This window comes from Lissotriton vulgaris, chromosome 11 (assembly GCF_964263255.1).
Source record: "Lissotriton vulgaris chromosome 11, aLisVul1.2, whole genome shotgun sequence".
Classification (NCBI taxonomy): Eukaryota; Metazoa; Chordata; class Amphibia; order Caudata; family Salamandridae; genus Lissotriton; species Lissotriton vulgaris.
Genome location: NC_141699.1, coordinates 1,064,769,481 through 1,064,794,587, shown reverse-complemented (window position 1 = coordinate 1,064,794,587; position 25,107 = coordinate 1,064,769,481). Strand labels below are relative to the sequence as shown.

General features: G+C 43.6%; 1 protein-coding gene across 2 annotated transcripts in view; it reads left to right on the top strand.

The window, feature by feature from the left end:
* POLR2H (RNA polymerase II, I and III subunit H) overlaps positions 1 to 21,175 on the top strand; it is a 33,989-nt gene extending 12,814 nt beyond the window's left edge. For both annotated transcript variants that reach the window (XM_086944946.1, XM_086944947.1), the window contains exons 3-5: positions 748 to 841; positions 8,294 to 8,377; positions 20,568 to 21,175. In XM_086944946.1, coding sequence (XP_086801072.1) covers positions 748 to 841; positions 8,294 to 8,377; positions 20,568 to 20,685 — 296 coding nt within the window. In that variant the 3' untranslated portion in view covers positions 20,686 to 21,175. The remainder of the gene's footprint in view (positions 1 to 747; positions 842 to 8,293; positions 8,378 to 20,567) is intronic.
* The last annotated feature ends 3,932 nt before the right edge of the window (positions 21,176 to 25,107 follow it).

Sequence of the window (25,107 nt, the reverse complement as noted above, 5' to 3'; positions counted from 1 at the left end):
TACATTAATCACTGACGTTATCTTGGCACTTTTATTGTTGCTGGAAAACTGCTAATTCTACAAGGAACTTTGTTGTCCTTTTGAAATTACTGCCTGAGGACACCCTGGGAATGTGTCGCTGACCCTTGGGGGTCCGCAGACCACAGTTTGGGAAACACTGCTCTACGGGGATGTTGCCATTAAATTTCTTAATGCTCTACTTTTAAATACCATACAACCTACCTTGTGGGCTACAACTCCTACGTAGTGACAGCTTATTAATATTTCAAAGGCAGGTTTTGGCCAGTCATGAGGGTTTATTTTGATAGGTTGAATTGCTTGTTCTACCCAGCTACAGTCGGGCTATAAAGGGTATGCCTGAAGCCATGGTTTATACTGTCACTGTAGTGGATGGCCTAATGAATCCTGCAGTCCACTAGTGACATTTAACTTACAGGAACTGGATATATTTTGCACATTATACTAGTGGATTATGCGTACATTTAATATACCAATTAGGAGTATACCAATATGATTGTGTTGAAAGGAAGAGTACATGCACTTTACCACTGGTTAGTGGGGTTAAGTACAGAGTTCTAAACCCAGCAAAGGGTCCAGCAAAAGGTGAATAATATGTGGTGACCACGCAGAAAAGGCAGGTTTCCAACAGCTGTGGTCTGTGTGTGTTCAGGTGTATTGTATATAGTGCTTCTTATGTTTTTCTCCAATTGCCAAAGTACTGACCTTCTGTTTTTTTTTTTTTTTAAGGTGACAAGTTTCGGCTAGTTATTGCCAGTACTCTTTATGAAGATGGTACTCTTGATGATGGGGAATACAACCCGATCGATGACCGGCCATCCAGGTGATGCGCTGAGATACTTTTTTATTCAGTGCTGCATAAAACCTTATAAACCCTGCCACAGGATATCCTAAAATGCCACACTATATAACAACGTATTGCTAGATGGAATGTACCATTCTGTGTTGCTCAAAATATCACCTCTCATACCAACATCACAACCCCAGGGGCACCTCAACATAATACTGTTCTCCATATCCTCACAAACCCACATATCTCTTTTCCACAATATTTCATACCTCACAATAAAACACACCATAAATGTCCACATCACACCAACAATCTAAACCACATCACACCATCATTCCTAACCATTTCACACCATGTGCACTTTCCGATACCACGTCAACTAATACTACATCACACTGAATAACTCTTTAAAAAACCCATGCTACATCGCACAATTCACAATTTTACACTCCACACAGCTCTGTACCACACCACTTAAACCAACACTACTCACAATTGCCACCCCAGAAAACCTACATCTCCACACAACAATCGCGCTCTGATTACAGTAAATGTACCGTAATGAGATATAGTTTTAGGCTGGACAGGTTCCTATCCCGTTTCCATAATCAAGTCATTCTCTCTCTTAATCTTTGCCCTTTCCAGTTACACCCATCCCCACATCTAGAGGTCACTCCAGCTCAGTCCTATTGCCGCTTCCCTGTATACACCACCCCATTGTTGAACCTCCTATTCTTTGTTTTTTTATACCATATGTATGCTAAAGACACCCAGATATTTTCTTATTTGCGATCATTCTTCCCAGTACTCATGAATTTAGTCTCTGTTTAGTAGCAATCTGAAGTTAGTCATCGCTCATAGCGGTCATTCTTAACTCCCCCAAAACTGAAAATATTCCGCTGCATCTATGGCACAAGGCGTACAACTGACTCCACATAGCCTGCTCTAATATTCCCACAATAATATAACCCCCGGCTGCTAGAGTCCCTTGCATGCTCATTGGCAAAATCTACCCAGATCTTTCATTTCACACAGGCAAAGGCTCTTAATAGTCAACTTACTATGAGCACAATTGACTTCAGTAGCAAGCTTTTTGTTCTTAGGGCCACGTTACACATCCACCTGTCCCTAGGTAGATAAGGCTATCAACTTTGTCCCCTGATCCTACCATTCCTTGGCATACAGCCTCTATCGACACTAACTTGACGGCCTGCATAACGAGCACAAACATAGTAATTTAGGTGATCTGGGGCACAGCACCAACCTAAATCTTACAAAACTTCACACAATTAACTCTCTACCCACAATCTGAGATTCTAAACCCTTGAATGTAATATGTAGTGTTATTTGTATCCGTTACCAAGGAAATAAAAGGCTGCACTGGCTTCCAGTTAGACAACGGACAAAATTTAAATCCTTGTGTACCATTTTAAAGCCCTTCAAGGAACAGGGCCGGAATATTTGAAACGGCATTTTAAATGGTATGTCCTGAAAAGAGTCCTCCGGTCATCAGGGGCTAAGAGTGTAATAATACCCTCCTCAAAAAAGTCAATTGGGGAGAAAGAAGTTTCAACGCCTGTGCCGCAAGGGCCTGGAACGAGCTTCGTTTCCATATTAGGAATGCCACTGATCTCATGGCATTTAGGAACGGACTGAAAACCTAGCTCTTTAGTACACAAGTTTCCATGTCTTCCTCTGGTTAGAGGGCAGCAGCCAGCGCTAGGTCAACTTCGGGAAACCGTTGAGCTCAAGAAATATAATTAACATAACATTTTTGTTTCTACAGCACACATTCTTCCGTTGGTATAGCCTTGTGCCTTTGGCAGTCAGATGGCTTTCCATATGGTTCCGGGTGTTCCATCTCATTGAACTGGTATTCCACGTAACATGATGTATTGTCACTTTTTAGGTTACATGGCTTTGGTTGATTTATTGGTGAGGTGGGACTTCGAAAAGGTATCTCTGCACTTGAGACTTAATAAAGGTCGCCCTCAGTGTTGGATGCCTTTATGGCATACACAGAAGGATTTGAAAATATTCCTTTTGTGTCCAGCAAATCAGTCCAGTTTCTGAAGATACCCAGATCTATGTGCAGGGAGACACAGATGCAGGACAAGCCAGGCTTCTATAATCCTAAGGGTTTGGGAGTAATGAAACTTAATGGGGTGCACCCTGTAAATCGTGCACTTGTGCCTAAGGAACCAATCCTTAAGATTTGAACAATTTACTTTGAGGTACCCTTGAGAAGAACATTTTGTTGCTGTACAAAACCTGAATATTTTCCTTTGTGATGACCAATTTGAAGCTGCATGAGGATGGCTGTTTTACAGAAAGACCGGGTCAACTCACATGAAAAGAGCTGTTGTGACCCAGTCCAGTTCTTTTTTGATATAACGTTTGACCTCACACCAGATGCCCTTAATTTTATGACATTATACGCAGTACATTCTTTTTTTAATTGATTTTTGTTTTACACCATACAAGCTGTATGCTATCCACTATATTCACATTGCAATACAATTAAACCAGGTGGCTGGTATTAGGCTATTCAGTGTGCAGTTGGTCACTAACGACATTTGTACAACACACGTAATAAAGAAAACGTAAAAATGAGAAAAAAATAGAAAGAAAACAGTAAGCCATTGTACAGTTTTTAACTTAATACACCGATGTATTTCTTTGCCACCACTAATGTTCACCTTCCTGGACCTCCTATGCCAGAACCCTGACATTTCTTTCTGCATATTTGGGAATTGCAATTCTTCATTTTCCACTTACCTTATTACATTCCAGACAGTGACTACTGTAACTATCAGGATCTAACTTGACCACAAATTGTGTCAGATGTACTAAGGTTCCCCGTTTGCATTTCTTAAATAGTGACTCCGTAGGAATCTCTATTTTAAGAAATGCAAAAGGATATGCAACTTCCAAATCCTAATAGTGATTCCTACAGATTAGGAATCTCTATTGGGGAATTGCAAATAGGAACTACCATTGCATTTCGGCCCATCAGCCAAATAGGAAATTGTTTGCATTCCCTAAATTGTGATTTCCTAATAAGAAATCGCAATTTAAGAAATGCAAAGCCAAGGGTGCCTCTGGACTTAAAGCCCCCCTGGAGGCACCTCGAATTTCCTAGTGCACATGTAAGTGTACATATGCCCTAGGGGCATATGTGTGCTTCATGTCTCAATAAAAACCTGCATTTTTTAATTTTGCATATGGTTACCATCGATTTGAAGTCAATGGTAATTGCATTACCTAAATGCCCAATTCGCATTTAGGTAATGCTTTGTACATGTGCTGTAAGAATCTCAAATAGGTAATCCCTTTTTACGATTCTTAAATCCCAGTCTAAATGTGCGATTTCTGCTGCATAGAAATTGCAACCGGTTTTGGCCCTTTGTACATCTGAAAGGACCATTTAGTATTTAAAGGCCCGAAATAGCAGTTCAGGCCGTTAAGAAATGCTAAATGACTTCGTACATCTCGGCCATGGTCCTTCACAGTGTATATGGACATGTCCTCACCTTTGTTATCGGTATTTACTTTACAAGCAACCATCATCATGTTGCATAACCCTCAGAGCATACACCCCCTTTTTTGGCTCATGTCTTCAGTTGTAAATAGGATGGAGATAGATGACGAGATACTACTAGTTGATTACATGTAGATTTATTGTAGGACACAGCTGAGTACAAAAACCTCGCCAGCCATATTACAAGAAGAATCAATATACAACACATCTTCCTTCTTTACAAAAAGAAATGAAACAAACAGAAAATAAAGTTTAAAGTATGAGAGACAGCAACAATAAAATTGAAAACAGAAAGAAGGTCTAAGACGACTAGAACTAATTTTTAGTTCATGAAGGCAAAAGAGCATTTTGGGGCAAAGAGTGTAAAAGTGAAGTGTGAGGTGAGACACAACACTTAAAACAACTAATAGGCATCACCACTACCTACTCCCCTTAGACTGACAAAACAGGAAAAAGATAGTGCACTCCCTCCAATCAGCCCTTGACCAGCAAGACAGGAAGAGAGAGTCCACCCCCTCTAAACTGTTACTGTCCGTCAACACTTTACGCTCCAAGTTGAAGATAGACAGTTCAACATACGCCTTCGTGCTTTAAAGATACCACATTCATAGATTACTGAGTGCAGTATAACAAGCGATGTAAAAAGATACATTTTATCTGACCAGGAAATTTTGGCCCCACTGCGGACTTTCTGTCCAGACTCTCACCTGGGACCTTTGTCCCCATTGTGGACATACTGTCTACAGTCTCCCCTGGGACCTTTGTCCCCGTTGTGGACTGACTGTCCAGACTCTCACCTGGGACCTTTGTCCCCATTGTGGACATACTGTCTAGAGTCTCCCCTGGGACCTTTGTCCCCGTTGCAGACTTACTGTCCAGACTCTCACCTGGGACCTTTGTCCCCATTGTGGACATACTGTCTAGAGTCTCCCCTGGGACCTTTGTCCCCGTTGTGGACTTACTGTCCAGACTCTCACCTGGGACCTTTGTCCCCATTGTGGACATACTGTCAAGATCTCCCCTGGGACCTTTGTCCCTGTTGTGGACTTACTGTCCAGACTCTCACCTGGGACCTTTGTCCCCATTGTGGACATACTTTCTAGAGTCTCCCCTGGGACCTTTGTCCCCATTGTGGACTTACTGTCCATGCGCTCAATCTTTGTACTGAGACATTCCGCTCCATGTTCCGGGACAACCCTGTCCCCACTTAGACCATTGTCCATATTTTACTTTTTGAAGCAGTCTTGGTCCAAATCAGTTTCTTTTACTTCTACCACCTTGTTTCCTCAGCTCAGTTATGGACTTATTTAGCACTGCTTGTAGGCTCTCGGAAGGTTCCGTGCACAGTTAGATATTCTTTAATTATCCTTAAGTTCTCAAATGTCTCTCACGAAACAACAATAAGAATTGCTTATTCAGTTCTTAAGTTCTCTGCGCTGATCGTAGTTTTAATAAAACAAGCCAAAGAAAAAAAATACTAAACAAGTCCACAAGATGGCACTGTTGTCAAAGGTCTAACATTGATTGACTGTAAACCCATTTACGGTCATAAACACAAATGCAAAGAGATTATAACCTTGTGCCTCGGTAAACTTTCCTCTTTCGGTTCTGAACTTAGATCATAGAGCTTAAGTCACGTTTCTGGTTGCGTTACACAGCATTTTGTATATCATGTTGACCTGACTGTTGCTGAATTAGTCCATCTAGTAAGAAAGAGCTCCTCATCTCACAATGAATAAATAGCATGAATGTAATTGACGTGCGAACTGACCTCTTCCTGTTAAGAACATCCGTGGTCCTTAGCGCTCGCAGTGAAACTACGGCATTGTTCTCACTTGTTGTGAGTTGAAGCAGCTCTACACACCGCACTTGGGCAGCATTGCGAAGAGTTCCCGATAGCTGTTGCCATGAGAACACCGGAAATGGCTGCTTGACGCAGGATGACGTTGCACGCTGCACACAATGCGTGATGATGTCCCCAACTTGGAAACGAGAAATGAGATAACGCAGGCACACTACGTCACAATGGAGCATGCAGCTCCTAAGCTGAGACTAATGGAAACAGCACCACGTCATCATTTTCAAATGGGCCATGGGGAAGTACAGATCAACACGGAGGCAGAATAACGGTATACAGCAGGACAAAAGACTCACGGTAGATGACCTTGAGGATTGCTTCTTGTTTTCCTTTCTCCGTTTATATGTGTAATTCACTCGTTTTTGGCAGCATGTAACTGTTTATTCACTCCGATTCACTTGTTTATATTTAGCAGCTGGTTTGCATTCAAAAGTACTTCGCTTGAATCTGTGGTCTTTCTCGTGTCTAACACCTCATTTATAACCTCACACAAATTAGAGGAGAAATTTCTTGAACCGATTTCTTAAAGTTAATGGTTCCTTTCCATTCATGAGAGGAGTTACACAGCATTGTCAATTACTTCTCTTCGTGGTTTTAGCCGGTTATTTGAGATGTAGTTCATTTCAACTTTAGTTGCTACTTTAGACAGGTTTCTAAAAATGTTGATGCACTACAAAAACTTGCGGCTGGTTTCTTTCCTTTCCACAGCGCTTCAAAGATTTCTGGTTACATCACCGCTTTTATTTTCTTACACCTTACTTCTTGTCACAGTTAAGGCTGTGCCGTACTGCCAGAGATGAGTAATGTACTCACAGTTCTTTTCTTGCTTTAATTTTCTTTGAATTTTCCTCATTCATCAGGTTTAAAACTTCTTTTGATGATATTACTGGCAGCAGATAGGTGGACTGCAGTGGGTTCTTTTCGCGAGGTGTAGCTCAGGCTGTGTTGGATGGTTCCTCTCTGGTCTGGTCAGCAGAAAACGTCGCCAAAATGTTGTAAATAGGATGGAGATAGATGACAAGATACTACTAGTTGATTACATGTAGATTTATTGTAGGACACAGCTGAGTACAAAAACCTCGCCAGCTGACCAGACCATCAACTGACACTGGTAGAACACTCTGGTACAGATTAGAACACTCACAGGTATTCTGGGAAGCTAAGGAGGTAAGAACACTAAGGAAGGGCTAAAGACTACTGTCAGCCATATTACAAGAAGAATCAATATACAACACATCTTCACATATGTACAATCTGATCATCTCTGCCCACACCTGAAGGTTGTCCATCAATTTGTCTAGTTAGCCTAATTAGGGATTCCTCTGCAGCTGCCTGTTCCACCATGTCTCTAGTCCATCCATCAATGGCTGGAGGTTGGTCCCCAGCCAGTGAATGCCTTTTCTGCGTTTAGGGAGCACCAAACCCAACTTCTCATTATTGTAAATGAATTTCTTTGGACAGTTAGCATTATTATTCTCTTAACTATATTGTTGCTTTGGTCATTTGTCAAACGCCTGCTAATAACGGTGGGAAACCTTTTTTTTGCTTGAGCCATGTTTTCCTTCCAAAAATCAGTTTACCTAATGGGAGTCAGAATATTTTGCGTTTGTGGGAGCTCAAGTCACAGCGCACATGAATTTTTTGACTGTCTAGCTTAACAATACAGGCCCCAATACATGGTTATTGGCAACAGAACACTTTCTTTTGTTAAAATAAAACTTAAGTGGTGTATATACAGTGGTTGGAAATGAACTGGGATGCTTATTGTAATTGTTTTTAATTGCAGCCTTTGAGTTGTATATTTAATTTATTTTAAAAAAAAACGGATTAAATATGTTTTCTATTATCTGCCTTTTAAAGTACCTTTTTTCTAGGAAAATTATTTGGTCTTCCTTTGCTTATCCGCGTATTGTGCTTTAATCTGTTATTTCAGGGTTCAGGTAAAAAAAAATCCTTTTAAGGGTCCTTGTTCGATCCAGATCTGTAAGAAGGCTCAGACTTGCTAGCCTGGGTGGTATTAGTGAATGTTGTCAAATTAATTGTGTCTTCTCAGCTGCTTTGTAAAACCTTTTTTGTTTGTTCGCAGGGCTGATCAGTTTGAATATGTGATGTATGGAAAGGTGTACAGGATAGAAGGTGATGAAACATCAACGGAAGCTGCCACCCGCCTGTGAGTTTTGACTATTCCAAAACAGTACTAGACTCTGTAAAGGCTTCTACATCTGACATGCAGTCTGTTGTTATTATTTTCCTGTATTGCTTCTCATTTCAGCTGTGTCATCCTGGTCATTCAGCGTATTGCCTCGCAGCGCTGTGTTGCTAATTTCCGAATTCCCTGTGTTCCACATCCCCATATTATTTCTGCTGTCCTTCATGCCCCAGATTCTTTCTCTACCCTGGTCCCATCATCCTTATCTTCTCCCATCTTAGTTTCTCCCTTTTATAGGGCTGCTTGTACTAACTTGCAACATCTCAAAACCTAAAAAAGAAATAGGAAATCCACAAAATTAAACTTATGCTAGCTTTATTAGAGCTCAGGATTTGCAGAAATTGAGAGCAGGGTTTGTAAGGCAGAACGTTGAGACGGTAGAACAGAGAGAGATGGGTCGTGTACATTTATGGGGATTCCAAAGGTGTATGAAACCAAGCATCTCTAAAAGAGCGCAAACAAAAATTAATTAAGCAGCCTGCAATGCAGTTACAGACTATCTGCGACAAATTCAATGGCATTAGTATTTTGTTAATGTGACATTATAACACACAGTTACTGATAGAAAGTGGATCTCAATGCTTCAGGAAATTTGTTTCTTAGGAAAAAAGCTAAATCCCATTCTGCGGATATTATTCCAAGCGTTAGGCATGGAAGCACAAAGGTTTGCATAAAACATACACGATGTTAGGCATCACACAAACCTACATGTGCACACATCTTCTAACAAAAGTAGTGCTTTTTAAATTCTGCACATGGGAGATGTGTTTTAAAAATCTGGCTCCTCTTCCTCGGTTTTGGCTTTATTCTGTGCTCTCAAGAAGGGACTCCTGGAAGCTCCTGATTCCACTGAGGGAGCAGCACCTCAAGATCAGAGGCATAAAAAAAGATGCAAAATGTTGGATGTACTCGATGTCATTTGAAATTAATGTTGCTTTGAAGACATCATGCTGTGACATGAATTTTGTCAATCACTAAATAAAATCTTTCCATGCCTTTGGGGGTAAGGGGGTCATAGTGGAGCTGATTTTGAAATCACAGGCTTTTTGTTGGATTAAAAAAGCTGTGTCTGTTCAAAAATGCACTAAAAATAGGATGAGATTTAAGGCTGAGTTGCGGAATACCAGTCACATATCAGACATATCCATAAATCCAAAATGTATAATTTCTTTCCAGAAATTGTTCGATTATGCAACGCTTCATTGAACACATTGTAGAGGAAAGCATTTTAATACTTTTGTGAGGTTCCTTTACTTGCCAGTAGTTTAGCAGTCTACTCCCAAACAAGCTCCACCATGGATGGATGGATGAAGACTATTCTGTCTTGGATAAAAGCCAGCCAGGACAATGCATAGGCGAGTGATGGCTGTATGCTCATTTTACAGAAGCAAGGCGTGAGAGGTAGAGAATTGCAGCATTTCCCCATTTCTCCAAGCCTACCATGCATAAGCCTATCAAAAATGTTGAGTGTTTTAAGCTGGGCTTCTGCATAGGGATGTCCCCTTGGCTAAGTCGGGTTGTGGTAGAGAGCGGTGTAAACAGCCTCTTGTTATTGAGAGAGAGCACTGCCTCCAGTCGCTTTCCCTAGTGTGGTGAAAAAGTGGGTCTTCAAACTCGAGTGACAGAGAAAGAATGCAGTAGAAAGCCTAATTAAATTTTCGAGTAAAGTGATGCTCCGGGAAGAAGGACTGCCACAGAGTACTCCAGGCAGAGTGAAACTTGTGAAAGAACATGCCGGAGATATTACAAAGCAGATATATTGCATAAGGAGAACATTTATCAGATGCTACAAGTGAAGTGAGACTTGGCCCAAGGGATGCGGAAAGAAAACTCAGCTTGTTTGAAGATGTTTAGTAGGATTGAAGTCTGGAGAAGCTCTAATGATCTCTGGGGAGGAAGGTCAGACTGAGATAAGGCTACTCTCTACCTTTATATCTCAGGTGCTACAGCTGTATAAGGAACTAGAGAAAAGCCTGGAATGTTGAAGCTCAGTCTGACAGGAGTCTGTACTCAGACCATAATACCTAATATTAAAAACTGTTATTTATTGTGAAGGTTGTTTCTAGTCTTGCTTATTCTTTTTATTTAATTTATTATAGCACTTTTATTCAAAGCCGTCTATAACTGTACAATACAAATAGTTGCCACAGCCCAGGATTATATCAGTGACAGGTAGACAACAAACTCATTTTTTTAAAGTCAGCTTTTTAGGAACAAGTTTTAACTAGCACAGGAAGCTGATTTTGCAAGAGGGAAACCAGAGATACGAAGAAGCAAAATCTAGAAGAGGTACTAGGAGAATGAGGGACAGGCCCAAGGCACCTAGAACCAGATGCATAGGTCGAGAAGGAGCATAAAGAGAAACCAAGGAGCATAAATTAGGAAGTGAAGCTTATAGCAATAACCTTTGAAATCAAATCACAAAAATCATTGTTAACTTTCCTGCTCCATTCAACTTATTAAAGCTAAAACGACGCTCTCGCGTTGTCTGGTGCAGTTAACCTTCGAACCACTAAGATTAAGGGAGGATTTTCCACTTCAACAAAAACAAGCATTTACAATGCAATGGTTTCGCCTTTGTTAAAGTTTGAGCTTTTGGTATTGCTTTTGACAAATGGTCTTTTCTAACTTCTTTGAATTATGTGTAAAACGTTGATGTGTTTTACTTTACACAGAAATATGGATTGCATTTATAATGCAATTAGTTACAGATGCACAGTGAATTAGAATACACTTTATTTCCTAAAGCATGTTAGTGAAGCCAGGAGTGTGAGAGAAGACAGGAGAGAGAGGGCAAGAAGGAGAGAGATGGAGACTGAGTGCAAGAGAAGAAGTGATAGATATAGAAGTTAAGGAGAGCAGGAGTAAGAAGGAAGAAGGAAGAGAGGTCAAAAGGAAGAGGGGGCAGGAAGGAAAAGAGGCAGAAAGGAGAGGGAGGGCAAGAAGGAGTGGGAGGGCAGGAGGGAAGGTAGGAGTGTGTGAGAGAGGGCAGAAAGGAGAGGGAGGGCAGGTAGGAGAAGGATGGCTAGAGGAGGAGAGGACAGGAAGGAGAGAGAACGAGAGAGAGGGAGGACAAGAAGGTGAAAGAGCAGAAGAGAGAGGTGGAAAGGGAGGGCAGGAGGGAGTAAGAAGGCAGAAAAGAGAGGGATGGTAGAAGAGAGCAAGAAGGAGGGAAGAGGGTTCCGCCCCGCACACTCCACGGAGTCTGTTGTGCTTTCGGTCCTTGATAACCTCAGGGAGGGAATGGACACCAACCAACCTCAGGCCCTGGTTCTCCTCGACCTCTCAGCCGCCTTTGACACGGTGGATCATTCCATCTTACTTTCCCGTGTCAGGGCGGCGGGGATCGGGGGTACCGTGCTGGTTTGGTTATCCTCCTTCCTGAGGGACCGCACCCAGGCTGTTCGCCTGGGTGACTTCACCGCAGACTTCCGTGACGTTCAGTGCGGGGTTCCCCAAGGTTCCTCCCTCTCCCCCCTCTTATTCAATCTTTACATCTCCCCTCTTATCTTTTCATTGCAACAAATGGAGGTCACCGTATTCAATTATGCGGATGACCTCCAGCTTGTGTTTAACCTTTCCTCCTCCCCCGACTCCATCTCCAACTTTCAAACCGTCATGATGCATATCCGAGACTGGATGAACCACAACCATCTTAAGCTCAACCCAGATAAGACCGAGCTGGTGTTGACGGGTGGTTCATCCAGCCCCTGGTCCCCCATTTTCTGGCCCCCTTCTCTTGGTGCCCCACCCGTTCCCTCCACCTCGGTTAAAACCCTTGGCATCAAGCTCAACTCACAACTTACCCTTCACTCCCAGGTGAGTTCTGTGGTTTCCTCTTCCTTCTTGGCTCTTCGCACCATTCGTAAGGTGTCCCGTTTCTTTTCCTTTGATGCACTAAAACTTATCACCCTTGCCATGGTCGTATCCCGCCTGGATTATGGCAACGCCCTATATGCAGGTATCCCTGCATATAGTCTTCGGCGTTTGCAGCAGATCCAGAACCAGGCGGCACGCCTGGTGTTCAAACTCCCTAAATCCTCTCATACCACTCCTCTCTTGAAAGCTTTACATTGGCTTCCCGTCTGGGCCCGTGTCCAGTTTAAGCTTGCATCTATCACCTTCCAAGCACGACTGGGCACGGCGCCAGCTTTCATCTCCTCAGAGATCATTCCCTATGTTCCATCTAGGGAACTTAGGTCATCTTCTCAATCCCTTCTCACTGTCCCACGGTTCCGAAGAAAGAAATGGGGAGGCTCGAAGTTTGCGACCCTCGCCCCGACGCTTTGGAACTCCCTGCCTGCAGATCTCAGAGCCTCCACCTCATATCTGTTATTTCGAAAACAACTCAAGACATATCTTTTCGATAAATCCTTTAAATAATTCCCCAGTCCCTCTTCTTTTGTCTAGCCCGGGACTTCTCCTCTGACCTCTCTCAGTTACTAGCGCCAAGAAACCGCAGGTGTACGTGCGCTGTACAAATAATTTTAAATAGAAATAGAAATAGGAATAGAGTGAGAGAAGGCAGAAGGGATAGGGAGGACACGAAAGAAGAAGAGAGCAGGAAGGAGGGCAGAAGCGAGAGAGTGAAAAGAAAAGCTAAGGAGTGCAGGATAGAGAGTGAGGAGAAAATGGGGAGGTAGATGGAGAGTGAAAGGCAGGAATGTGAGATGTAGAGGGAGGGCAAAAGGAAGAGAGATTGAAACAGAAAGGAGAGAGAACAAGAGAGGGATGGAGGACAAGAAGGTGAGAGAGAGCAGAAGAGAGAGCTGGAAACGGAGGGCAGGAGAGAGTAAGAAGGCAGAAGAGAGAGAAAGCAAGAAGGAGGGCAGATGGAATAGAGTGAGAGAAGGGATAGGGAAGACAGGAAAGAAGAAGAAAGCAGGAAGGAGGGCAGGAGCGAGAGAGTGTGCAAAAAGGAAAGATAAAGAGAGAAGGATAGAGAGTGAGGAGAAAATGGGGAGGTAGATGGAGAGTGAAGCCAAGAGTGTGAGAGAAGACAGGAGAGAGAGGGCAAGGAGCACATGTGATAGACACATTTGGAAAGGAGCAGGTGAAAAACATCAATCGAAGTGAGTGTTAACACGTTCTTTGCATCCTCAGGGAAGAGCTGTCTGAAGCAGCAGTGTCACGGCATTCATCATCATTACATCAGCAATAGGAAAGTTCATACTGATTGCTATCAGCATTCAAAGTGGCACAATCACCGGGCCAGCAAACACTGCATGCTTCGTTTTCAGGGGGAACCGTGGGCATTTTGGGCGGGTGCGCAACTTTGATCCACGCGACAGGAAGCAGCCTTTGGGGAGCAAGTAATCCTCAAGCAGGGTAGCTGTGCGAAAGTGAAAAACACAAGGGGGAGGCCCGAAGAACAAACAGGAAATTACTGTCTCTCTCTCAGCCATAAAGAACCCTTTATGAATGTTATCAAAACGTGTTTGCCAAAGTCTGGAGGGAAACCACACATATACAAGAAATCAAAATCATGTATGCAGTTATAATGGTGGATGAAGCCTGCGCCGACTAGGCCATTTCCAAGTGACATTGTTCGACATGCAGAAAAAACACAAAAGGGCATTACATGAAAGACAAATATGCTTGCTACACACATGGGCCTGGTACGGTTTAAGTAAAGATGAAAATTTTGTCTATCAAAAGGTTTGGATGAGGTCTTAAAAACAAAATAAATGTGGAAGTGCTGGAAATTGAAACAGCATGCTGGCAAACACAAGTGTGGGAATTGCTAGAGTTCTAAACATGTAATCCAAAAGTAACCTGAATGGATATTCAGAGCGTAATGCAAGAGTGAAATGTATAAACAGAAAATGGTACCTCACAATGACCAGCTACCCATGCACAATCCATGTTTCATATATCAGCACCGCAAACAAGTATTTGAGGAAAGAGTAGAGCCACAGACTGAAATGAAGGAGAGGAGTGAGCCAGAAAAATCAGACAGAACATGTGGGTTAGACTTGCGTCGTGAATAACATGAAAGGGGGTGTTACCCTTCATACCTGTCGATTAAGTGAAGGGATCCTGAAAATTCTGTGAAAGGATAAGACAGTGCGGCACAAAATACGCAAATGCCCGTATTTATCGAGGTTCAATACTCACCGCAGGGCCGGTGGGTAATCTAAACCGATCATGGACCGTATGTAGAACAAATAGTAGGATTGAAGACTTGTGGTCATAGGACGGATAAGTCCAAAGCTATGGAGACCTAAGACAAGACGTGGGTAAAACGGAGGGAAATCAATAACTCTCCTCACGGCTGAGGTTAATCCTCGGGCGGCCATCCCACGGAACCCAACACTTACCTGGGCTCTCGTAGCTGTGTGTCTGTAGTCTAGTCTGGCGTCTCGTGTCCCGGGTAATGGACACTGAAAATGCCAGGCGGAAGTGATAAAAAACAACCCTCAGAAACCACTAGAGCGGCAACTGTTCTAAAAAGTGGGGTGTCAGTATAGGAAGTGGAGTCTCGTAGTAACGAGAGCCGGAGTCTGGAAGCAGGCAAAAGGGACGCTCTGCATGAGCGTAAACATAAACAAGCATTTACAAGGGGCCGGAGACACAGACCGCGGGAGGGGGGGCGGGAACGGGCACACCAACAGCGGGAGAGGGGGGGGCGGGAACGGACACACGGGGAGAGGGGGGCGGGAAAGGGTAATCAAAAGGCAGAGCACTCACCTGGACTTCTTGGAGCAACGAGAAGTCGACGGGCCCCGGCGCAATGACAAACGGTATGGGAAAAGAACGTGCCGAAGGAGTGAGGTGAACCACTGCAGCAGGGGCGGTGTTCCCTCTGAGGAAGACGAGAAAGGTCAATGAACTCCGACAAAATAAACAAGCATTGTTTGCAACGTGCTGTCCAAAACATGAAGCACAGTGTCAGAGAAGCAAGTGCCGTACTGATATATGAAGTGAGGCGAAGCAAGACAAGTAAGCATTAAAGATAGGAAGAGTCGGTATCATCTGCCAGATTGCCTGCTGTTTTAGTGGTACTGGCAGCCGCATTCTAAGGAGCATATTTACCGCGGACTCAGCGCGCACCCTCCGGTTGCATTCTGGCACTTTCGGCCGGCTCGGGAGGCGGGGATCTGCTGTGGGAGGGGAGGGGGAGGCGGGGATCTGCTGTGGGAGGGGAGGGGGAGAGCGGAGGCCGTGTTACAACGGCATCGGGACCGGCTGCGGCTCGGGGGAATGTCCTGAAAAATAATGGTTACCTGTTGTCCTTCATGCGGCCCTGGGTCCTAGTGCCTCCCACAGGGCTCGTGGCTCATGCTGGGCGAGTCGGGCTTCCCTCCTCCGCTCTCGGATGGCAGCAACTCAAGCACGCACCCCGAGCCGCCGCCAATGCTGCTGGAGGAGCCCGGGAGGAGGCGCGGCTTCTCCCCCTCCCATGGAGTCCCGATGGCTGAGCCTGGCCGCCATACTTCTTGTGGGCTGCCGTCTTCCTTCTTCCCCCGGGCGGCGGGGGGGCGGGCACTTCCGGCCGGCCGCGCTAGGATTGGCCGGCCGGCTGAAGAAACCCCCGGGCGGGGATCGAGCAGTAAGGGAGGGAGGGAGGGGGAGAAAGGGAGGGAGGGGGAAGGTCACTCACCTGCAGACCTGGGCATAATAAGGAGACCCGTCCCGAGCAGCACGGGAGGTGCCGGCAATGCCGGAACAGACTCGGGGGCGTTCCCGGCGTCGCGTGACGTCGCCAAAGCCAAAGAATCTCGGGAACGCCCCCGTGTCTGGTCCGGCATTGACGGACGCCTCTCTGTTCCAATGGCTAGCCTCCATTTATGGAGCTAGCCAATGAAGCAGAGGGGCGTGTTAAAGTCACCCATACTAGAAACTACAGATTTCTCTGGAGGCGGAGCCTAACGGCTCCGTCCCCCAGCGAAACCTAAAAATTACAGCACCTTTTATGGAGTTTAAAGTGGATGCTTCGTAGTTTGGGATTGCATTGATGTTGTTAGCATTTCCTTTGTATGTTCAGCATCGTTAATATTAGTTTTCTATTTTATAGCCAGACAACCCACTGTTAAGGGCAGGGCAACATATTTTCTATATTTTTCATATAACTGTTCTCTTCAAAGATATCCAGGCAGATGTACTGCATAATCTGTTTTACACCAACCCTATGTCTTTGACTGATATGACCTATTATTAGGTTAATGCCTGTTAACTGTCCTTCATTTGGCAGGTCTCTCCCTCTTTTCAGTCATTTTCCCCCTGGGAAAAATAGAATGCCTCCATTGACTTCAAAGGGGATTTTCTGTTTTCACACCTACATCACTCTCAGAAACTGTTCTTTCAGCAGTGATCATGGAATCCCCCTCTTAAACACCTAACAGCACCCTCATTGGAGCGCTTCCAACTACACCACCTCTTCCTTGATATATCAGGTATACAGGTTGTTGCGATAGCATTATCTCTACCTCTGTCTGCCACCGCATTATCTCTACCTCTGTCTGCCACCTCAGCCAATTAGATTGCTGTAACCTGTCAGCATTAATTACTCCTCCACTTATCAGTGCACTTAATCAATTCAATTTCTTTTTATTGTTTGATTAATTAAAACCTCACCATATGCTAACAGTAATTCCTATATAACTAAAAAATATATAACTAATACAAATTTGATTTAAAACTGTTAATAAAACGTAAATATTACTAAAATGATCAATTTCATCTTTAGGGTTAAATATAGCAAATTTCAAGTACAACTTTTCCTTTTATATACATCCTATATTACATCTCGCATTGATCTCAAAGTAATCTTGTAGATTTAACTTGCCGCCTTACTATTATTAAATTTCCAAAAGCTGAGGTCCGTAATGTGACTTCGCAAATTAATTGTACTGATCTAATGCCCTTTTTACTAATAATAAAAACTTTAAAAAGCTGAATTCAGTGCTATGTCCTCTGCATGAAGGCATCTTATCAATGCTTATCTACAGGTCCGTATTCCCCAGGAGTTGAAATGCCTCTTAAGTATAGCTTTTCTTTCAACTTTAAGTTTTGTGCATATACACAGGAAATGAATAATGTTATCTTCTCCCGTGCACTCACTGATCCTTCTAAATGTTGCCTCATTCTAACATTTACCCAGCAACACTACAACACACACGCTAACTTGCCAATCAGTAAACAAGTACTTTGACTTATAAACTGGCTAGACCCATTGGCTCTGTCAGTGCTTGTTTTTACTAGCAACCACCCATGCTATGATGTACTAAGATGGTGTGTGACATCAGCGTTAGGATATTTACTAAGGATGGGAGAGTTCCAGGCCATTGGTCCTGCCTGCCCCTGCAGAATAAAACTAAGTTGCCATTAATATTCCAAGAAGCTTCAACTGCTTAAAATATTTGCTTTGGAGCCATGCGCTCATGAACTTAAGAACTTGTTCACGTCAGCAGGTTATAAAGTATTTCTCTGCAATTGTAAATGTGCGAGAAGGGCGAGTTTAATGATAGTAAATATTAGACTGAAATTTGTTCCATGTTATAAGTTTTGTTCTGTAAAGATACTGTGGAAGTCTAGTATCCCAAGATTGCATATCACAAGGGGAAACATCCTTTACAACGCAACTTTTACCACGCAGTGCCTTTACGACGCTACTTTTACAATGCAAACCATTACAACGCATTGCGCTGGGGGGCGCTCTAGGATAGGGAATAGGTTTAATTTACTATCCAACACCTTCCCTACTATCCACAGGGACTGGAGTTGGAATATTAAATTAAACTATTCACTATTCAGCGCCCCAAAGCACTATGCGTTGTAAAGGCATGCGTTGTAAAAACCGCGTTGTAAAGGCATGCGTGGTAAAATCATGCGTTGTAACGTCATACATCCAATCCAAGCATTAACCTACATACATGTGTTAAAGAGCCCCACAAAATGTGGACATGATAATAGTGTTAAGTATCCTTGTAGACAACACCATAAACTCACCTGGTCTGCTGACATAAGCCTAACATGTCCTGAATTGAAATACAGATTATAGATATTAGCATCAACTCACAAAACATTCCAGTTGGACAACAGTGGCTGCCAGCGAGACAGACAACCTCTGAAATCAGCTAAATACATGGTACTGCAGCATCAGTAATGCTGGGGGTAATGCTTCCATTTGTCTTGTTATAAATGGTTGTGCTCTCTTTCAAATTTCACCACTCCACAGCTTTATTCTTTAATTTGTTTCTCACACTTAACCCCTTCACAATTCCCTCTTACCTTTCTAAGTCAGGCATACACTACTTCGGTTAGTCTGTTGACTTGGTGATACATGGTCCCTTCTCACCTGCAATCCATCATTAAAGGGCTTACCATAATATTGTACAATAAGTTGATCTGTTATTATTTGGTCACTGCATTGGTGTACGTGAACCATCTCCTTAAAGGATAGCCACAAATATATCAGTACTCTCAAATTCTTCGTGGCCTTGAGTAAAACGTGTAATTTCATGAACCTTTCGAAATTTTCTAAAGATGTCTCAACGTTTTCTACTAGGTGTGACTTCAGCTTCATTTCTCACAATCAAAACTTGGTGAACAGTCCTAATGCTTCAGTAATGGCGCCTTTTTCCTTTGTGTCTCTAAAATTATTTCCCTGTAGACCTCCTGACAGGTTATTGGAGCCTTCTCTGTGCTCCTTAGAAATGGTGTTTGTGGGCTGGCTGATTCTATCTGATCACCCTGCATAACACTAGCCTTTTGTTTCCTTCGTTACAAATGTTCATACTTCGCTCCTGTATAGAGGACAACATATTCTCAGATAAGTTTTCTATGGACAAATACAGTTTTTGACCCATCACTTTTTAAGCTATTTCAAGCAAGTTATCTTCTATCATATTAATGTCCTATGTAGACTTTTTTTGTAGTTATCCAGGTCTTAAGAGCAAGCTTTGCAGAAATATTTTTTATTTTGTCTTGTCAAGTTGTTCCCCTGATCCTACATCATATTTATGCCTCCTGGTTTTTGCTAATCTTACCACGTCTGTTTTGTTTTTTAGTGAGAATTGAAATTTCCTCCTGTATATTTCCACATATATTTATCTGAGAAGTGTGCACTCGAACTTGGATGTTTGTTTGTTTTAGCACCATGAGCAGCAACATTTAAAGGAGGCATTAGCATCATATTAGAAACACTTGCACATTTGCGGCTATTTAGGAAAATCTCTGCCCTCTTTAATCTTTCCCTATTGTGTTAGCTTGTCTAGATATTGGGTTGGCTGCTATGATTGACAACATGAAAACCCTAAAAACAAGCCCTAATGTATGGATCTTTACTTGGTAAGATAAATACAGAAAACGCTTTGCTTTCAGTTTGTGTGTCTGATTCATATATCATACTTGGTTCAAATACCCCATAGAAGCGTGGAGGTCTCCTCCTTTGCAAGATTTGGGCTCCATGGAGTTATCTTTATAATTTGATGAAGAAATGTTCTCGTCAACAAAGAAGGTAGCGCTTATAAGGTGTGGCCTTCATAATAATTTGAAGTGAAGGGTGGTGTTTGGGAGGAAAAGACTTTGGATTTAAAACCTACAGATAAAAAAATTACCAAACTGAGCATCTCTGCTTTTACGTAGGGGAAAATAAATATTGTGAGCATGAGGGCATGGTGCAAGATGGTCAGACTGCTAAAAACATAACTGAAATTGCCTTTAACAGTGACTGATTTGTTGTATAAAAATGCACCTGATGCTCACCAGTCCTTCAGAGATTGTGGAGGAAAAGAAAAGAATTCAGGAAAACTTCCAAAGCAGTTTGATCCTAAACGGAATAATTTGCTTTAAATGGGGTCAGTGGCTGTAAATGTTTACTCTCAAGTTTTGGGATCCACCCACTCACAGTGAGGCATTTCTGGAAGAACAGACAATTAAAATTTATCTTAAAATGTGAACCAAAACAATTCCACAAAGACGTGTGTCCGTGTAGGATAAAAAACCACTAACCGCATAGACCTGTATTATTAATTGGCATGCAGAACTAAATCGGCCAGAGTAAGGCAATCTTATCCTGTATTTAATACTTCTATTCATTTTGAGGATTAGTGAGCTTTCTTTCACTGCCTAGATGGAGAAGTAATTTGATGTTCTATTAAAGAATGGCTCCTTTTCGCAATCTTATCTTGTATTTTTCTTTTTCTAGATCCGCGTATGTTTCCTACGGTGGGCTGCTGATGAGGCTGCAGGGTGATGCCAACAATCTTCATGGTTTTGAGGTGGATTCCCGTGTTTATCTACTGATGAAGAAGCTTGCTTTTTAATTCCAGCTGACTACGGCGTCTGAGGATGATGGTGTTGATTTTAGACATTTCTAAGAGACTGTTAAGGAACAGACCCGCTCTAAGAGACTCTTAAGGCCACAGGATTGCTGTGATTCTAGATCGCACATGCTGAAATCGATGCAGTTTCCATGTACATGCAGAAGGACACTTTCCACAGTGTTGACAGTGTTTAATTGAGATTTGTTCACTGTGTGGAATTATCTTACTGTAATGAAAACACAGCATTTCGTTGTATGTTTGCTCTACGTTTCAAACAAAAGGTTTTTCTTTTTCGATTCCCCACTCCCCTTTTTTTTTCTGCAAGAGTCCAAATTACTTTTTATATGATGATATGGTTTAGTTTAAATATTTTGCTTACGAATGGGAAGACACTCGATTTTGGTATTTCAAATTGTACAAAAATGTTTTAGACGTGGGTGTAATATTTCCTTTTGTGAATAAAAACTACTTTTACAGAAGTGGGTAATTTTATCACAGTAGAATAGAGTGGTGGTAAACTACACTGCCCATAAAGCGTGAATTGGACTTCCTTATGTTAACTGATTTGGGAAACATCTAGTTTCATATTGCAAATATATTCACTTATATGTGCTTTATCCTAGAATGAAAAAGGTGGGCTGGCCATGAAATGCAAAATGGAACTATTGAAATAAGGGAGATTTTTGTATGCCTTTGAATCGAAGTAGCAGTGCGTTTTATCAAACACACAAACGATGTTGAGAGGACTGCTTGCAATACCTCTAACCATTGGTAATCGGTTAGGGTAGCATTCCAGCGCGTCGTTCTTTTGCCCAAGATGTTTGTTACTTTAAGTATGCAATCAGTCTTTACCCTGCTCCAGTAGGAACCGTCAAACCCAAACTGCCTGTCTACGTACTCCCTGAATCTGAGTACAAGTAACCCAAGGTAGATTTTACACCTGAATAGGGCTTGTCAGTCAGGTGTAGCTTGGTTCCAGTGGCACAGTGTGTACGGAGCCCATGTCTGGGCATGCCCTTGCCACTCAGGCTGGTACATCATACACACTAAAGGTGATGGGAGAAATGCTTGCAGTAATTCTAACCAGTGGCATTTGCTCTGGCTATCTTTCCAAACCATCTTTGGACTGGTCTACCAGTTCGGGCTGGACTGTTTTTTTGGAGCTGGGTCAAGACTGGTATGCATGTGGCTGGGTCCTAACTGAAGTGGGAAAAGAATGATGTGTTGAAATGCTACTCTGCACAATAAACATTTACCTTGGGAGTAGACCAATCTCAACGGAGAGTGATTTAATCAATAATCAAACTTCATGATCTATTCATTCGGGGTAGGTTCTGCGAGTAAAAACCTAACTATGAAGTGTTAAACTAAGGTTACAACATTTAAAATTCAATTGCACCTTCCTGTGATGTGATTAAAACTAAAAAGGATTTCTCAAGTACACCTTGCTATTAGGAAGATCCGTCCTGTTATATTAAAATTCTATTCAGTGGTTACATTTTTAGATCTCACCTGAGACCACACAAGCACTGTTGCTTGAGAGGTATATTGTTAACCTAAAGAAAGCCCAAGTAAGCCTATGGCTTGCCATTGGTTGGGCTCCTTGTCACTCTTACTTGATGCCTCCTGTTCGGTCAGCGGATGCCAGATTCACTTTCTCTTCGTTTTTTTTCTCCCTCCCCAGGAGCATGGCCCAAGTACTGCTCCTTTCTATGGAAGTGTCCTTCCGATGCTGGTGGTTTCTGGCCTGGGCTACAACCTTTCTTTTACTTGCATCACTCACTAAGAGTGCATGTTTTTGTATGTCGATTTCCCTTCTACCCTGTCCCATGTTGTTGCTTTCCCTCACCCTATTCTCTCATTCTTTTTTTATTTTTTTTTATTTTTGGAAGACCTTTACTTATAGGAAGTTGTACATACATCCCAACACAAAGCTCGAAGGCTCACAAATGCAGTACATATCAGTAAGGCGATGCGCGAAGGATCTATTACAGAGGTACTGAGGTCTAATTTTCAAATTTTAGTTCTGAAGGATAAACGGTATCAGGATATCGTAGAACAACACATTGGTTCCGGCCTTATAGGATCAGGAGAGACAAGTATACAATGCACTAAAATTGCCAGAACCACGACTTGCCACAATAAAGAAAAACGTCTAAACCGAGAAGAAAAAGAAAAAGAATAGAAGGCCCATAGAACAAAAACGAAATAAACAAAGAAAACCCTCCCACCCCCCACCCTGCACCCCTGCAGCTGGCTACGGCCTACCCCCCCCCCCCCCCCCCCCCCCTAGCAGTGTGCCTGTCGCCCCACAAAAAGGAGTCCCGAAATATAGAGAGTAAGAAAAGGGTCCTAATCTATAACTACAATAAAGTAATGAGAAGCGGGGAGGAGCCCACCACCCGTCCCCCGGCTTCATCCTCCCGTAAGTCCGATATTAGCACAAGGTATAAAGTCCGGTGACATAAAGCATTACTAGCAAAACAATTTAAAAGCACGAAGTCGGCACACCGCGCAATCAAAGATATCAGCACGCCACCCATCTGTCGCAGTCAGCAACGAAGAAACTGCCAGTCTGTGATAAGAAGCGTTCATCCCTGTCCAGTTTTCTCTTTTCCGCCACTGCTTACCAAGGTAACCCAGGAGGACGTGAACGGTAGTCCAAAAGAGTCAATTTGATTCAAGCACTCAACCGTATCAGGTACAAGCAGATCCAGTGATCCCAGGCTGGGCACAAAGTACACCATCCTCATGTTATAGAGCGTAACCGGGCCAGGGAAGAAAGTCTCAGTGTCTAGCCCCTTCTGGAGCGGACCCCGGGGAATGGGGAGCATGACGTGGGGAGAACACTCCCGTCGCGATTGCAATCCTCGGTTTGCACGTCATCCCGGGCAAACACCATCTGCAGCGAGAATCGTTTCAGGGCTTGGGGTCTCAAAGCCGTCACTGTCGCATGAGGCAGCCATCTTGTTGCAGCAGACGTGGAGCAAGGAAAGTTCCTGTGAACCTGCGAGTCAGCCGTTTTCAAGCGCCCCAGTGCACACACTATATCGTCCACCTTGCTGGCCAGGGTTCGAACAGAGTACACCATATCGTGATGAAGGGAGACAACAGCCGCCAATAAATCGCCATAGCCCTGATCACTTCCACGTTCCCTTCCAAACATGTCCCCCTGCTCCACACGTCCGCGACCACACTGTGTCCCAGACTCCTCAAGGCTGCACTCCATTATGCCCTCCGCAGTCTTCGGTAGAGACACTCCGAGTCGGGCCAGGCTGCGCACAATGGGGCATCAGATCTCTGTGTAGTAAAGGAACGGCCGGCAGAACCGAGATGTGGCCATAAGCATTGTCCCTTAAAGATGCCGCCCTGTTCGATGTCGAAGGGGCGGAAAATTCGGGAACCTCCGGCCGTTGGCGGGAAAGTGCGCAAGCAGTTTCTTGGCAGCCAACAGTCCGGGCTCCTGCAATCGTACGATTTCCACAGTCAAATCGCCAGGCACGCTTGGCTCTGTACCTGCAGTCCAGTGGGGCGCATGTTGCAAGTTCGGCCGTTTCTCGGTAAAAAGTTCCGAGCGGTTCCCCACAGTCGCTGAAGCCCGATGTTGTTCGCCTGGCAGCCGGTCTCGACATCCACTTGAGGTCCCGGCCTCAGGGCTGCTGCGGGCCGCAAACTGCAGCCGGACGTTTCACCCACTTGCAAGGAAGCGCAAGCCTCAGGATTTCGCCGCAGGTCGTCGGAAGACATCAGCTTCCGCAATGTGCCGCCTTGGTGCAGGATCACCGGCAGGATAGTTACAAAGGAGGAGATGGTCCTCGGAGCCGAGGGACTACACGTCCGACCTGGACGCCATCTTGGCTCCTCCCCTATTCTCTCATTCTTGCTTGTTCCCTCTTCCTGCCATAAAACAAAATTGTAGGGCATGGACGCATCATAGCACTTTTTTCCTAACTTTTAGTCCTGCTGCACAGCAGCTTCTCTGCAGTAGAAAAAGGCTAAAACACATTGACAAAGTCAATATTCAATTTAGGGTGAAATTTGTTTTTTTCATTTTTAGGTCGAGCCTAGCGCAGCGCGTATGTGCTGCTCTAGGAAAACAGCCTCTTGGAATTCGTGTGAAAAGGCCTAGGGCTTGCGTTTACGAGCAACTTGCGGGATGCTGCAGCTGCTTTCACTTTTGCCGCCACCCGGGCACGGCTGCGCTTGTTTTCGTCTGCTTGCTCCCGAAAGCCACGCTATGGCTCCAAATGCGCTCCTCACGAAGCAGCTTCAGGATTCTGTGCATGATCCCACAATGTGAATCTGGAGATAGGGTTGAAGAAAGGGGCACAGACGTTGTCGGAAAACTGCCATATTTTGATGATTTATTTATAATATACTTTAAATCTGACAGTACCAACCCTTCTTGCAAGAGCTCTAGTC